The sequence below is a fragment of the Brachionichthys hirsutus genome, chromosome 10, assembly GCF_040956055.1.
Source record: "Brachionichthys hirsutus isolate HB-005 chromosome 10, CSIRO-AGI_Bhir_v1, whole genome shotgun sequence".
Classification (NCBI taxonomy): domain Eukaryota; kingdom Metazoa; phylum Chordata; class Actinopteri; order Lophiiformes; family Brachionichthyidae; genus Brachionichthys; species Brachionichthys hirsutus.
In genome coordinates, this window is record NC_090906.1 from 11311304 (window position 1) to 11327390 (window position 16087).

At 47.4% G+C, this 16087-nt stretch overlaps 1 protein-coding gene across 1 annotated transcript in view; it reads left to right on the top strand.

Annotated features, from left to right (window-relative positions):
- The first annotated feature begins 115 nt into the window (after positions 1-115).
- abr (ABR activator of RhoGEF and GTPase) overlaps positions 116-16087 on the top strand; it is a 55630-nt gene continuing 39658 nt past the window's right edge. The window contains 1 exon segment of the mRNA XM_068745006.1: positions 116-1078. Coding sequence (XP_068601107.1) covers positions 289-1078 — 790 coding nt within the window. The 5' untranslated portion in view covers positions 116-288.

Below are 16087 nucleotides of genomic sequence, written 5' to 3' on the forward strand. Positions count from 1 at the left end.
TGATTTGACTCGCACGAGAAAATGTATAATTTTCCGAGCAGAACCTGAAGGCAGCGCGTCTCGATACAGGAAGTCGGTAAACTTTTTCAGCGCAGTGGCAAACTTGTTCTGCCCGTCGGACGCTCCGCGGTGACGTCCGTCTGTGGGAGGCTGAGAATGGTCGGACCGACATTCAGATAACATCGACGGGCTTTCCACGCTAGTTGTCGCCGGGGAAATAAAGCGTCTCTATGCGGCAGATGCGCAGATAGCCGTCGGTGCGCGGACGCGGATAGCTCGAACGTCACAATGTGGGAACAGGAGGAATTCGCCAAACACTGGAGGAACGAGTTCCCCGATGGAGAAGTGCCTCAAATGAACCTGAAGTCCGTGGAGGACATCGAGTCCGAGCTGGAGCTGAGCAAAAGCAACTTGAAGAGGCTCCAGAAGGCTCTGGCCGAGGAGAAATTCAAGGTGATCTACCTGCAGACCACGGTGTCCCGGGAGAAGAGGAGGAAAGGCCCCGAAAGGGTTAACGCCGACACGTTCGGCCACGCCAAGACGGGGGACTTGCGGAAACCGCAGCGCCGCAACGACGACGAGTGCGACGGGCGGAGGACCAAGGTGTCCGAGCCCGGCGAGGCGAGGCTCCCCGCGGCGGGGGGCACGGCGGGGGGCACGGCGGGGATCACCAGCTCCTTCGCCCGGGACCGAAGCAAATTCTGCGGTAAGCTGGGCAAGCCGGTCCCCATCCCTGTCCCGCCTCGGATACCCAGCTTTCAGAAGGGGGACCCGGCCAAAACCGGCGAGGCTGGCAGCGACCGGGAATACGAGGACGCGGAGCTGAACGAACATTTCGTCCGGGATAACTTGTTGGCGCCGAAGGTCGCCCCGAGGACGTCCAGCGGCGGCCGCCACCTCAACCTCGGGCCCTTCCGCCACAGCCGGGACCTCGACTCCGGCGACGACGGCCGGCTGTCCCCGTCCATCCACCAGGTTCCCCGCAGAGCCTCCTCCAGAGGCTCCGGGTGCAGCACCCCCGACAGGAGGAGCGACGGGTACCTGAGCTCCGACCACGACGACGACGACGACTCTGCAGGTAGGAAACCTTCAGAGCGATGACGTCACTGCGATTTGCTGTTATAAGATAATGGAAAGAGAAAAGAATCTGTCGAAATCAGCTTCCATCCGGTCAAGCCAGTAGGAGTCCAGTCGGATACCCAATTCCCGTTCCCAATAAGTTGCTGCATTTGCCTTGGATCAGTATGGATCAATATTTTTTGCAGCAGCCTCAAACCCCATCCTGCAACACAGAGTCGCTTAATACGGATTGATAATGTTTATTTATGTCTGGCTTCAGTTTTCCTCTGTAACCAGCTTCCTCTGTTTGGAGTAGACGTGACGATGAATCGACCTTCCCACGGGGTTCTGTCCAAAGACCGACGGGACGGCTTCGTGGTCCCGTCCGTCTTGGATAGGAGCTTGGGTCCCCGGCGATGTCTGCTCGGTTTCGGATGTCGATGGAGTTTGCTGTTCACTTCTCACGGCAGAGAGTCGAGACCACTTTGGTTTCATGTATCCGATGATGAATTGTGGTACTTTGACAAAGTTCGCTGCTTCTCCAGACGAAGTGAAATAAGAATATGTCCCAAAATTGGCGAACTTTAAAGTTTCGGTCCACGAGCACCGCTTACAGTCTCACAGTTGTCGTGTTCTAGTGGGACAGGATTATAGAACATCGGGCTGGAACTGGACGTCTAATTGTCCCTGGAGGAGAATGATTCGAGCAGTTGATATAGTAAATGAAAATACCAATCCAGGAAGTAGCATTCACACGGATCAGCTGCGGTCGTCTTGGACTTCCTCGTGGGAGTGTGGCAACGCTGACCGAGTATCATGCCAGGAATAAATGACAAACTGGACCATGAGAACAGACTGAGGAAGGCGTTTTAAGCCAACAGCACTTTTTCATAGTGCCTGGTCTTCTCTTGCTTATATGTTTGTATTATATTCGGTCTAAATTGAATGCTATGAATTTTTTTTTGGGGGGGGGGGGGGGTCGGGGGGGCGACTGGCTTTAGTATCTGAAGGGAAAATCCCAAAGTACGGATGTGTTTAGGATTCAGGTGACTCCTCTGAGTAAAGGCCGAGCCAGACCTTCCTTGGGCCGGATACCGAAACCGTATTAAGCAAATCCGTGAAAGACCTTTTCATGTCTTATTTAAGAGCCGCCATTTAAAGATATCTAGAACTGATCCCCTATAGCAAACACAGTGCTGGTCTAACGACACCCTGTTTGACTTCCGTTGTGGGGGGGGGGGCTGTCAGAGGATGTCTTTTCCCATTCACACGTGGCTCGGTAAAGAAAAGCTCTCACTGTAGGAGTCTTCCTTTTGGCTTTCATTCCTTTCTTTTTGTCCGATAGGATGTGAATGTTGCGATAATCAGTGGAATGTCTTAATTGTGGCTGAAAACAATGGAGGGGGCATGTTGAGCTGTGGGAGGACAATTTCAGGCAGTGACGTCAGCTCGTTGTCTCCTTCTTGGCCGCTTGGCATTATGGGATGCAGCCTTCATTCACTCCCACACGCGTTTACGCAACAGCGGTGCATGGGTTCATGCCGGGGGGGGGGGGGCTTGCTCATCCTGATGCTTTTGTGTGGCTTGTGTTTGCCGGGAATGGGTCACCCATCCGGGGTCGTGTGGAGCTGAAGCCGTTGGTCCGGCCTCGGTTTGGTTCCTGATTCACCTCTGATTCATAGCAGGGATCGTCCAAACCGAGACTCTTCCACTATTATTCCAAGACTTGCCAAAGCTTTGCTGACTTTTGACAAATTCCATTCATTCAAAAATTGAGACTCATCCTTTCGTGAGACTGTATGAAGTGTAATAACTTATTGTTTAGCTCACAGCATCTTTGATCTGCTCAGAACTAATTGTTTTGTGTGTGTGTGTGTGTGTGTGCTGGGCTCACTTGTGATGATTCAACGTTGAACTGGTGATGAAAGACTTTCCTGTTCTTATAACCTACATCATTCCTGGTTCCTCAGAAAGTATCCAGATTAAATCGCTGTTTGTTCAACAAACGGACCTGCAGGATTCGGAGGGTTAAAGAAATTAAATTCAAATCCTACCTAATCGACACTAGCAAAGATTTAGTAATTATTTTAAGCACTGTTTTTTTTGGGGGGGGAGGGATTAAGAGTCTAAATCCACAGATTCTTGTTGCTGTTTGCAAGGTGAGAAATGACACGACGGCGTCAACGCTGAAGGAAGGCATTCACGGCACTCCAGATCACCTCCCACTGCGTTTCTGTTGCGTGACGCAAGGCAGTCCCCACAAAAGATCGTGCCCTTTTGCCCGATACTGCTATAATACACTGAAGCGGTATCACCAGGCAGCCCTGACAGCACACGCTGCGTCATCCTGCTACTAGGTGCAACTTTCCCATCGCTCAGTACGGTGGAAGGAACAGAACAGGCGGATGAGATGTTGTGAGGCTATTTTTTGTGTGTTTTTTTTGTTTGGTTAGTGTACTTTGCCTGGTAAAAGAAGAACGTCTGTGTAGAAAGAAAAAAAAGGGGGGGGATGATCAAACCTGTTCTTGTCACTCTTCTACAGAGTTGTTGTTGGTTATGACACACATACCTCTTTTTTTCCCCTGGGTTGGCTCCTTTGTGTTGGGACGTGTCCCGGCCGGTTCTGAGCATGTGCACCGGGGGGGGGCATCTGAGACAATCTGGTGCATTTGCTTGTTTCTCATGGCCCTGTTAATTGAAAATGTCAGCCTCTTGAATATACCCTGCCTGAATGCAGTGTGGGTTTCGACATAGTATTACTGAATAGAGCGACAGCTCCTGTTACCTGCCTGCTGTTTAGTAAGGCGTTCCTGAACAGTTCTTTCTCTTTTTGGGCTACATAGTCCTGCTGGAAGAGGTCGCTGACACCGAGAATGTTGTTACCGTGGGGGGGATGGAAAGGTTGGCTTTGGCTCTCCAACCATGTTTAAGTGGGTAAGCACTAAATTAACTTCCACATAAACAGCAACACTGGAAGTTGTGCAACGTGATGCAATGATAAACATCTTTTTGTGCCTGTCGAACTCTCAGAAGTTGTTATTCATCCTGTCTTTATCGGTAGTCTGGTGTGCGACATGTCTGGCTTCTCGCAACGCAACCAGATTATGAAATATTAGAGCACAAATTCTGGCGTTTGCTTTGGGGGCTTTAGAAAGTACTATTTGCGGACTAACTTGCGTTACCTTGGCGATCAAGGTGTTGCCGTGGCTGCATCTGCAATAGAAGAGGAGGTGTGGATTGTATCGCGTATTGTGCATTCGTGTGTTGTACTTGTGGAGATGCCCCTTTGTGTGGGTCGGTGCATCGGGTAGCAACAGCGCCGAGACGGGGCTAAGCCTGACTTCCTGTCACCAACCCCTCTCTCGCCCTGAGTCTGTGCATATGAGTTTCAAAGAAGAGACAAATTGCAGCAACTACTTTGCTGCATCCAGAACGTGGCTTGAAGATCGAATGTCACGCAGGGGAATACAGACAGACGTACGGGAAGCACAAAGTCAATACTGATGCGAAATTCTCTCCGTTCCATTTGAGTTGAGCTTCGGCGCTGCAGAATAAATGTAAGGGGTGTGAATAGTGGGTTTCCTGTCGGCTACCTTCGCACGGCTCTGCGAAACGACGTTTGATGAACCCTGAACGTAGCGTACAAAACCGCTCAACCTTTAGAAGGACTCTTAATCTGAACTCGGAGGAAATTTGAGGTCACTTCTGGTTGGCTGGAAAATATGGCTACCATGGAGACCCCAGTCTGTGAGTGGGGTAAGAAACTATAGTGTGTGTGTGTGTGTGTGCATTGCAAAAGGGCCCACAATGCCTTGCATGTATGACTAGTAGTCATTGACTACATATTGACTACTATCAAATGATATATCACACTTTCATAAACACAATTGATACTGTTCACCACCCATGAAGGAGGGCAGTAATTTCTAATTTCTAATTTTCTCCAACTTGCAATCTTTACATGTGGCTCTGCAACCTGGCAACATCATAGAAATCTAATTTGCTATAAATGCTTTTCAGGAGTTGTGTCAACGGTGGGCAGCATCTGGCTCAGACGTATGACTGTGTCGAAGTGGACTGGGGTTGGTTGGATGCCATCTAAAGCCATGAAGAGGAGGACGGTGTGCTAAATGTTCGGCACACTTGTTGCGATCACAATTTCGTGTCTGTCCCTGAATGCAGATTTTGCGTTCTCCCTGCTGGTGTGTGAATTTCACACGATGACAGTGTTACTGCATCAGATGGAGGCCAGAAGAAAAACCATTTTCAGAGCCTGCTTTAAGCGTCACTATCATCTATTTAAACTTTTATAGCTTCCTGAATTTGTGTCCCGGCTTTACCTCCTTCATGTCCTTCACACAAAGCTAATCTCACGCTGTGCTACAAGAAGCAATTTCTCGGCAGAGTTTTGCCACCCTGTCCCAGTTTTGTCTTTCTCTCTCGGAAGCTATTTTTGGTCATCAGGGAGACGGCAGGGAATAAAACCCTAAAACTTGTTCTTCACCCAAGTGCGATCATTTCAAGCGACTGTTACTAAGAAAAATTATAGCTTTAATAATTTTTATGTTAACATTTGGTCAGAACTGTCTGACGTGTCACCCTTGCCTAAGAAATCAAAGAAATCAGTTACCCAGAAGTCTGCAGGTGTGTTCTCTGAAATGATTTGTGCTCCATCGTCTGTGACGGAATGTTGGTTTCAGTTCGCCCCCACGTGGACATCTTCAGTAATGACAGTTGGTTTTGTAAGGTTTGTTTTCCCCTGACCATTCAGTAAAAGATGGAGGGATGTTTTCATCAGTGCAGCCATCTTTCTGTCCGTCTGTCTGTCTGGTTTATGTCTGGTTAACTGTAGGTTTTAGGTTTACACATGAATGAAATAAGTAAGTAGATGTGCCCTATAATTTCTCTTTTGTGGGGCCATGGTTTTAAGGTGACTCTGATGGATGGAGATGTCAGCAGGGTTGTGTTGTCTCCAGCTGACTCTTGTTCAGTTGCATTGAGGATGTCTGACAGTAATTAGAGTTTTTGCAGAAGCCTTTTGAATGAGAGCCAAAACAACCCTAAAAACAAAGTTCATGTTCAACTTTCAAGGATCTTTATAGCAAGCAACACTCAACGGGATGGGAATTCTACTTTTTATTTATTATTAATTAAATGCATTCAAATGCAGTTTAATTGTTGTCAGTTTTCTACCAGGACCACAGATTTTTTTATTTTTTTACACATAAATCATCAATGGCTCATTCAATGAGCTGCTGGATTAGTTTACAAGTTTATTTTTTCTTCTTCACTAGCAAAATAATCCTGTGATGCTTTGTTGAGTTTTCTTACATTTTCTCATTGTTATTTCTTAATTTCCGCTTCCTCCCCTCACTCAATATCTCTAACCTTGTGCTGACAGAATCCAAACACTAGAGGGCAGTAGTTTTTAGTAGTACTGTATACCTGTAGTACCTCCGTTCCCTTTTATCAGCGGGGCGTGCACGTATGTGTGTGTGTGCGCATGTGTAGGGGCGTTTCTGTCTATCTGGTGTCTGTCCAATCACAGCATGATTCAGATGATTTCCACATTGACCTCAATAGATCAAAGTGAATTCACAGATACAACATAGAATTAATAAAATAATAATAATAATATTGCTCTGACCGCCACAGAGTAGAGACAAAGACCTATCTGTGTAGCTGAGCTGAAAACAAAACCCATGAGGGTTATCGCCTCATTCCACCTGGGGGAGAGAAAGAATAATAAAGCTACTGGCACACCATAATAAACAATAAAGCATACCCCAGATGATGTCAAGCATTCACGTTTAACTAGCAGACACTCATCACCGGTGCACTCTGGGCTTTTTAATAATGCATATTCATTTCTCGTCTTTGCCCCCCCCCTTCCCCCTAAACAAAGGATGGGTCTGAAAAACAACCAGAGAATATCATCAGACACGTCCGAACACGGGTGACGACTGGCTGCATGGCGCACCACCTTCACTGCGCACTTAGAGTGGAACTTCACTAAGATTTGCAATATGAATTATATGTTTAATTTGATTTTTTTGGACATCCCTATCGGTCCTTCCTCTGCATTGTGAGCTTGTTAGCATGCCACATTAGCATTGCTTGTTTCAATGCAGAGCCACTGAAGAGGCTTACGGTACTTCCACCTTCACAATTTAGATGCAACTTGTATTTAAAACTAAACATGTTCTATCACTTATTTCCCAAACAATATTTATGAATTTGCGTTTTCATGAATGGCTTATTTTCGTCTTCTCCATTTGCCAACACTGATTTTATCTCGCTTGAATTGGATCAGCGGGTTCTGTTCTGATCCAGTGCTCTGATGGTAGTACAGAGATCTACTTCCTGTGTGTAGCCCCGCCCTCTCTCACTCTCATGCACTTACAGATGAGCCGGACTTGCGTTTAATGCGTGACGAGTGGGGGTGGGTGGATGGGAGCGGTCATGCAGGTGCAGTTTTTTTTAAAGGGCAGGTTTCACATTTTCACCTTACTTCCTTCTTGTTGAAACCGCTTGTTGTTCCCGTCACGAGCCGAGGGGGGGAACGAGGGCAGAAGGTCACCAGACCCCACCCCTCAGTGGATGTAGCCCCCGAGTGAAGGAGTAAGGTGGTAACTGGAATATTAGGCTGCCAACAGACCCAGTCATGGCCCAGGATGGGGGGGGGGGTCGGCTCTGGGGATGTAGGAGAGGAGTTTCTCTGTGAGGTGAAACACAATCAACCGTTTTCCCCTGGAAGAAAAATAAAAATTGTTTTGTTGCCATTTAAAATTTAGATGATGTGAAGCCTGTATTTTGTGTGTTCACTCAATCCAACTGCTTAGCCTTTATTCAAACACACACACACGCAGTGAAAGTTGACCTTTATGAACAATGATTCGTGCTCTTACCGGAACCAAAGATGTCGGCTGCTTGGTTGTCGCATTCTTGGTTGTTTTGTCAAAGCGCTGTAGTAATGACCCTTTTTACTACACAGCTTGGCGGTACATTAATATTTGATAGCAGTATGCATCCTGGTGTGTTGGTATATGTGGAGCGTGTGTGCTTTATGTTTGGCACTGCCTTTTGAATGATGAAGCCTGCAGGAGGGGGGGGGGGGGGTGCAACTCAGGTAAAGCCATTAACAGTCTGGCACGGAATAAAATGTAGTGTTTCTGTTGTAGTAAAGCTGCTGGAGATGGATTAGGACCTTAAACTGAGAAAGTAAGAATACGAGAAAAAAAACGAATTTCCCCTCAGAATGCACAATTTTTATCTCAGATTTTCAAATCAATTTTTCTAGAGAAATTCCTAATGCATGCACATAAATTCACACATTTTTAAGAATATAGTTGTGTGAGTGTGTGTGTGTGTGTGTGTGTGTGAGAGAGAGAGAGAGAGACTATTGCCCCAGATTTAAGATGAATGATGTGTAAAGCTGTACTTTAGATGAGTCTATTTTTGATTAAGTGCTACTTGAATTCCCCGTTATGTTTGTGTGTGTGTGTGTGTGTGTGTGTGCGCATGTTTTTGTCACGCCGGTGTGAATTCCCTCCTTTATAACAAATTTATAATCATTAATAACCATGAGATGCATTAACACATCCAGGTTGACATTAAATGCCTTGAGGGGTGCGACCTCTGGCTTGATGAGCTGTGTGTGTGTTGGGGGGGGGGGGGGGGGGTTCTCCAGATGACACAGTGGGTTGTTCTGCCAGACAAAGAGGGGTGCTCAGGGGCCGGTGCTCCGCCTGAGGAGGTGTGTGTGTGTGCGTGTGTATGTGTGTGTGGGGGGGTACTGCTCCTGTCAGCCTTTGTGTCCTAATTGAAGTTTTTCTGCCTCCCTTCTTTCCTCCCCCATGCTGGTTCGAGGAGGGGGGGGGGGGCAGACAGGGGTTTGAGGCTTTGTTGCCACCGGCATGTCGTCTCCACGGCAACACTTTCATAAACAGAGATGGTTCGACGCTGCTCCTCCTAAAAGCAACAGGAGTGGCAAAGAGCTAAATTAGCTGATGTGCTAATTCGACAAAGATTCTAAATGAAATAAATCTGTAGACTATTATTAGTGTTGTATTAACTTTTGCATGAACCCAATTTCTGGCTGTTGTCAAAATGTAAAAACGTTTCCATAAATATTTTTATTACAGAATTTAGTTTGAGGAATTCTCAGAAATCATTGGTGAACATATTGAGTGATTTTTTTTCTTCTTCCTGGAAAACACAAAAACATGCAGTACCCTTACTTATGTGTTAATGTTTATGTGTTTCTGCATTTGCTACACACACACACGCACACGTGTCTCTTTCATGTTCATCCAACCGGTGTGTGAGCAGACGTTGGAGGGGGTGCAGAAAACTGAAGCAGGGGAGTACGGTATGTTAAAACGCGACATCTGAGCCGGTCGCTGCTTATTGTTGTGTGCGGCGGCGATCCTGACCTGATCATGGAGTGCATTCACAACCATCACGCAGACATAAACACATGGTCAGGAAATGGAAGCAAACCTTGCCCTTCCTAATCTGTATCGATGATGTCGTGGAAATTATAGAACCGATTCCTCTCATAATGTTTTACAGTAAAAATATCTTAAGTGTGGAATGCAGGAAGAAAATCACTTGAAGTCTTTTTTGAGGAATCTCTGAATTGATGCTGATCATCATTTCTTTCTAAGTCATTACTTCTTATTTTGAATGGATTTGAAAGGTCAATCCTTCATATATGCATCTTAAAGACATTTTGCAAAATCATAGCTGACTTTGTTTGTTTATTAATTTTATTTTTTGTGGTTTTCTTTTGTCATTTAATTTCTAAAATAAATGCATTTAAATAAAAATATATATACTTTTACCTGGTTAGGCAAACGGTAAACAAAGGAGAAAGCTTGAGGTTTGCCGTAGAGAAGTAAGTTTGGCGTTCAATCGCTGAGGTGACTTAAAGAGACATTCACAGCTCAGAGAGAGAGAGAGAGAGAGAGAGGGTGACGAGACATTCACATAAAGAGAGAGAGGAGGGAGGGGAGGATGGGAGTGAGCAAGCAAGCCAAAGAGAGCGAAGGAGGGCTTCTCCCTTCCCCTAGCAACGGTCGGCGGTGGTTGTCTCCAGTCTGTTGTTTTCTCTGTCATACAGGCGCACGCACACACACACACACACACCGCTCAGCCATACGCTCGACCGTCGACTCGCTCGCCCGTCTGCCTGTCGGACCCCCCCCCCCCCCCCCCAGCCCGAGGTACCTTCTGACGTTTCACCCCAATGATTCCGTCTGTTTCCTCCGTGGAGATGAGGGCTGCGTTTCGAGGATAAGACGGGAGACGACGCGAGAAGTAGCGACAGGAAAGAGGGAGGCAGGAGAGACTTAGAGAGGGAGAAAGGAGGATGGAGCCCCTCAGCGCTCGAGGTCTGCCCCGGCTGTCCTGGATCGACACCCTCTACAGCAGTATGTATCCCATCGCATCCCAATCCCGATCCCTACGCACACGTCCTGCTATCGCTTCCCATTGATCCGTACGCTTGTTTTTACCGCGAACCATTTCACCCAGAAACCCTTCCCGCCTCTGCCTTTTCATATTACAACCACACACACACACTCACAGGGAACAATTTGGGCTCCCTGTCAGAGCTGGGATTCGAACCATTGAGCCACCGATCACTGGACGACCCACTCTGTAGTGAAAACAACTCCTCACACACAGGGAGAGAGAGGGACGAGGGAGGCAGCCAGACAACTCCTGTCTGCCTGTTTGCTGGCTGGCAGGCTCAGAGTCCGGTCCTCCCGTCCAACCTGGAGGTAGAACTTCATGTTCCGACGACGTCCAGCCTGTAAGGTGGTCTGATGGTGACTGTTTAAGCTGCTTGTGACGTGACTGGTCGTACTAGTGAACGTCGCTGTCAGGTCAGACTCTAACGGATCTCCGTTAACGAGGAGAAACAAGAAGAATGGCACAGCGGGGGTTAAACTGAGGGAACCCTGCATCCCATCAGGCACGGCGGCGAGTCCCTGCTGTTGTGTTTGGGGAGTTTTGAACGCATGACGTGGCCTTTTGGGATTAGCACTGCTGTGTTCCTTAATCTGCAGGAGGGGAGGGGGGGGGAAGGACAGCCAGGCGGCGCTTGGGAAGATGTTGCTCTCGTCTTGCCCCCCCCCCCCCATTATGCTGTCTTATGTTATGTTGCAGGATGTTTATCTGGTGTTCAGCAGCCACCGGAGACTCTGGCCATTTCCCTCCGGGGGGTCGCTCCTTTTTTTCCACCTACACCTCGTGCAATCGTCCTCATGCCCCCCTCCCCCCCCCCCCACTGGGGGGGCCCAGTGAACAGACAGCAAGACACTAAAACCAGAGCTTATTGCGCTACACGGTGGTTCTGTGCTGAGAAACGAGGGTCAAGATGAAAAGCTCTTGTCATGCGACTCGTCTTCTTGTCTTTATGCTGAGGTGGGCTAATTACACGCAGGGTCTCACCTTAGAAATGGAGACTGTATTGATCTAATCGACTAAATCGGTGAAATAAAATGGTGTATTTCCCCCAGATATCTAATTTATACATCGTGGTTCATTTTGTGTTTTTTGTTTTGGCCTTTTCATTCAAAGCGCTGTTGCATTACCTGCAGGAATTAATCTCAGCACTGAAGTCCCTGTATTACCGGTAGTCCGCTTAAAAATAAATAAATGGGATCATCAGGACCAAATGTTAATGTTTTTTATTGTGTATGCACTACTTTAATAGCACAACTTTAGTTTTCTGGCATTGCTTTAATCAGAAACGGAATACATCCCGACATTGGATGTGCACAGAGAAAGGAGGACTATTCGCATTAGAGGTAAAAGCCGCAGTCCTTTTAGGCACCCGTCCTTTTTGCTTTCCCTCCATCCTTTATCCCATACTTGTGTATCTGTGTGAGTATTATGAGTGTACTTACATAAGTACGGCGGCGTGTCAAGTGCTGCTGAACTGGAACCGCTTCCCCCACTCGAGGGAATAAAAATAAACCATTGCTTTCGGGAGCTTTCGTTGTTAATGATGAGGCATTCATTTTAGGCTGTCGTGCACTTGGCGAGACGTAAGCGTGATTACTCGCACCCGGGCGGTAACGTGAGACAGCCCGGCCCCGCCCCTTCCTACCAGGCAATGCAGTGAATTTACCAAACAGCTTCTCTCTCTCCGGCTAACAACTGTGTTAATGGCTGAATGTTAAGCAGCGGCCACGCGGCGTGAGCGTCTCTCAGCGAAGCCAGAGTGGATGGATGCTAAAGCCACAACCGCCTTGCCCCCCCCCCCCCCCCATGAGGCCTTCTGCGTCGGACCACAGCTGCTCAGGGAACTTCTGCAGCATTTCTATTCTTGTCATCATTTATGTATCGGTCCAAACACGCATGATGTCACGTGCATGCAAAACCGCAAGATAACCATTTATAAATAAAAAATAAGAAGTCATCTACGCAAGCCGAACTCACATCAGCGGAAGCGCACGCTCCCAAACCGTGTCTCCGGTCCAGACCTCTCATCGGTCATCCCCGGCCTCATTTGTCCAGGCAGCGGCATAAGTGGTCGACTCCCAGACGGCTATTAGTGTGTGTGTGTGTGTGTGTGTGTGTGTGTGTGTGTGTCGGTTGGAACTACAGCACAACCAACTTATCTTCCCTCTCATCCGCTCCTTTCTTCTCTTCTTCTTGGTGTAAGAAGCTGCAAGTTTGTTCTTTTTTTGGTGCATGCGTTTTGGGGTTTATCGGTTTTATTATATTTTGCGGCGGGGTAAAGGGATTCTGAACCCATTATCACAGCTGCCGCGGCATTTTAGTGGTGTCCATTTTCCTGCTCTGACCGGTTGCGTTGTGCATCGTATTTCTTCTGCGCTTTTTGTAACATAAAAAATGTTGTTTCCAAATGCTGCTTTTGTCAAACTGTCCTTCAATAATAATAATGTCATTGTCATTCACAATTATCACTAAATGTGGGCTCCCGAGCGTCTGCGTGGAATTAATCGAGAGCAGGTTTCCCTCCAAAATCAGAACTTCTGTGCATAATGGCAGCGCCAGAGTAACCAGCTACTCTGGTTAGCATAACAGACTCCACTCTGCTGCGACTCAACATTAAATGAAAGCTAGATTATAGAAGATCATACCAGATTTTGGTGTGGCTCAGCCGAGGTGGCATGCGCACGTTGCACGCCGGCGTGTTTGTAAAAATGATTCTCGCTAATCCGAGTCACGGCGAGGGAAGCCGGAATAAACGTGTAGCTCTGGGCAAGCATTAAAAAAAACAACCAATCAATCCTGATGTCTGCACATCCTGTCAGCGTATTTAGGCCCGCTTCGCTGCAGGCCAGCAAGCAACATTTAAATGCCGGGGGGGGTGTACTGTGTTAATATGTCCTGTGTAAGCTCAAGTAGTTACACATGGTAAAATGGGATAACATGGTTGTGGGGAGAAATAATCTAGCGGCTGTCGTTTTGCCGTCCAACGAGCAAACTGATTAGAAACTGATTAGAAACAGTAGAGAAACATTTATTGACTCTTTAGTCAAATCCAGTCCTTTTTGGAGGGAAGTTAAATCAAAGAAACCGCAATGATCTGAAACCTGAAACCTTTAAAGTACATTTCGCCACACTCAAAACAAAGGCACCCATTGAAACCCCTGGTCCGCTACAAAGATGCCACATTTTTATGACACGTATCCGATCGCGAGATTAATCCGTTTGTTAATTTAACGACCGATGAGCCTGATCGTATTGCAATATGAGAAGGGAGCGGTGCAGCTAAATGTACTCCACGGCTTTGGTGTCTTGAGAATGAACCCAGACGAACGAAGGAACGAGCCCATCTGTGGTTGAAGGTTATATTTGTTTGGTCAGACAATCATTAATCAATTGATTCGAGTCCTGCTGCAGCCACACAATTAGAGCCATTATTATAAATAAACCCGTGTTTCTGTCAAGATGGCATGAGGATGTGCTTTTAAGGAATAAGCTCCTCTATCAACCTGATCAATAGATGCTATTTCTTCCGTTCACTGTACCGTAACTATAGAAACGGACGGTTAGGTCTGCGCTGCTCACACATGAGCGGTAGGAGGAATGAGTCAGCCCAAAGCGGCGGCGTTGCGTAATACCCTCATCTCTGCTGCGCTGCTTCTCCACTGATTATTGAGAGGTTTGTTCTCAACCAATCGGCTTTACGCTTGCTCACCGACCAGGAAGTGGTCGAGAGGCGTTTCCCTTTTATTCCACATTTGCATCATGCAATATACATACGTAACGGCTTATGCTCAAGATAGCTAGTGCTGCTAGCATTAGCTAGAATCCTATCAGTAATATCTTTATGTGGATGATGCTGGGGAAATCCTTTGTTGTGGCTGTTGTGGGATCTTTACCATATCCGGAGGGGCAGGAGCCTCATCTGCTATGGTAACAGCCAATGCCTTCTTCCTTTTCCAATCATGTACCTTTCCCCTCAGCCAATCAGTGGAGACTAAGCCTGCCGTCCCGGCCAATGGTGCGTCCCGCATGTTTACACGAGACGAGCCCAAGAAGGCTGGAGCCATGATTAGGCATTCAGGGTAGTGGAGCGAAAGAGAGGAGAAGGAGAGAGGGGGGGGGGGGTGAGGCCATTAAGATTTGAAAGGATTGATGGACGCACTCGAGCAAAGACCAGTCACTCAGATTCAGGTGAACCAACACGACCTGGACCGCTGATGAGCACAGAATGTATCTGGAAGGACTAGACGGGCGTGGTCAACTTGAGTTGAAACGATGAAACGCAATTATCATCTGTGAATTAAAGGGAATTAAAGGGAACCTATTTCTTCGTGTTTGACCCATTTAGGCGCTGTTAAAGACTGTTGCTACCAAGGCGAAGTCTCCACTGAATCAGAATCTGTCAAATCTGCGAGGAGCCTCTTCCCAGTCGGATCAAAAATCCTTTCCCAACGAGTCCCATGTATAGTTTCTTCATCTCCCCTCCTGTAGGTCAGGAGATTCTCACCGCCGCCCCCCCCCCCCCCGGGCTGCCAAATCTCCAGGAACAGAGGAGCTTGAACTGCGTGAAATTAACACCAAAGGAAGGTTTAGTGCCGTTATTCCAATCTTGTTTTCAAAAAGTGTGTTTGTTTATTTATTTACCGTTGCGTTGGAACCGCCTGCAGCTTCCACAGCACCGTGCCGTGGCGGTGCCGTATGGTGCAATCAGTGTGAAAGAGTTTTCACACCGGCGAAGGCTGACATTCAAGCAGTGTTTTGTAAAAGATTTATATACTCATTTTATTAGGAGATTTCTTTTGGGTCATTTAGGTGCCGTCTTCGCTGACACGGACTCTCAGGGCATTTGATTCTCCCTTTCACTCCCACCGGCAAAGGCTAACGGCTAACCTTTCCATGTCAGTGTTGCTGCAAAATAAAACGTTACCCCAAAAGAGCAAAGCTTCTACCTGGGTGGATCAAACCTGCCTCTAATCAGTATCATACTCCCCCTAGTTGGGCTGCGTGGTGCAATAAATAGACGCCATCGCTGCCGCGGTTTGTTTGCCCCGAGGGCCATCGACAGCCTCTTGCATATTAATGGATCCACTCTTTTGTTTCGCTACAGGATTTGATCCGTTCTCCATTAGAACATACCCATGAAGCCCTGCAGAGATACACACACACACACACACACACACACACACACAACTACCGATGCTGTGTGTGTGTGTGTGTGTTGGCAATAAATACCTGGATATGGAGAATTGATTTGCTCCTACCTGCTCACAAACGCAAGGAAAGCGGAGCAAGGTGTGAGACAAAATATGGTGGATTATTGTGTGTGTGTGTCAGCGCTTGATCATGACCTCTCGCGTTATTGGACAGACGTGCACTCGGGGCCCCAGCGTACTGCAGCGGCCGTCCTCATCTAAGGGAATCGGTGAGTTTCATCCCACCAGTCAGAGCCTTGGGGATTCAGGCAAGCTAATTACGATGTATGGTGGCTGGCTGCCATGGTAACGTTAGTTGGTGGGGGCTGGGGGTGTGTGTGACAGCAATTGACGTGTGTGGTTCT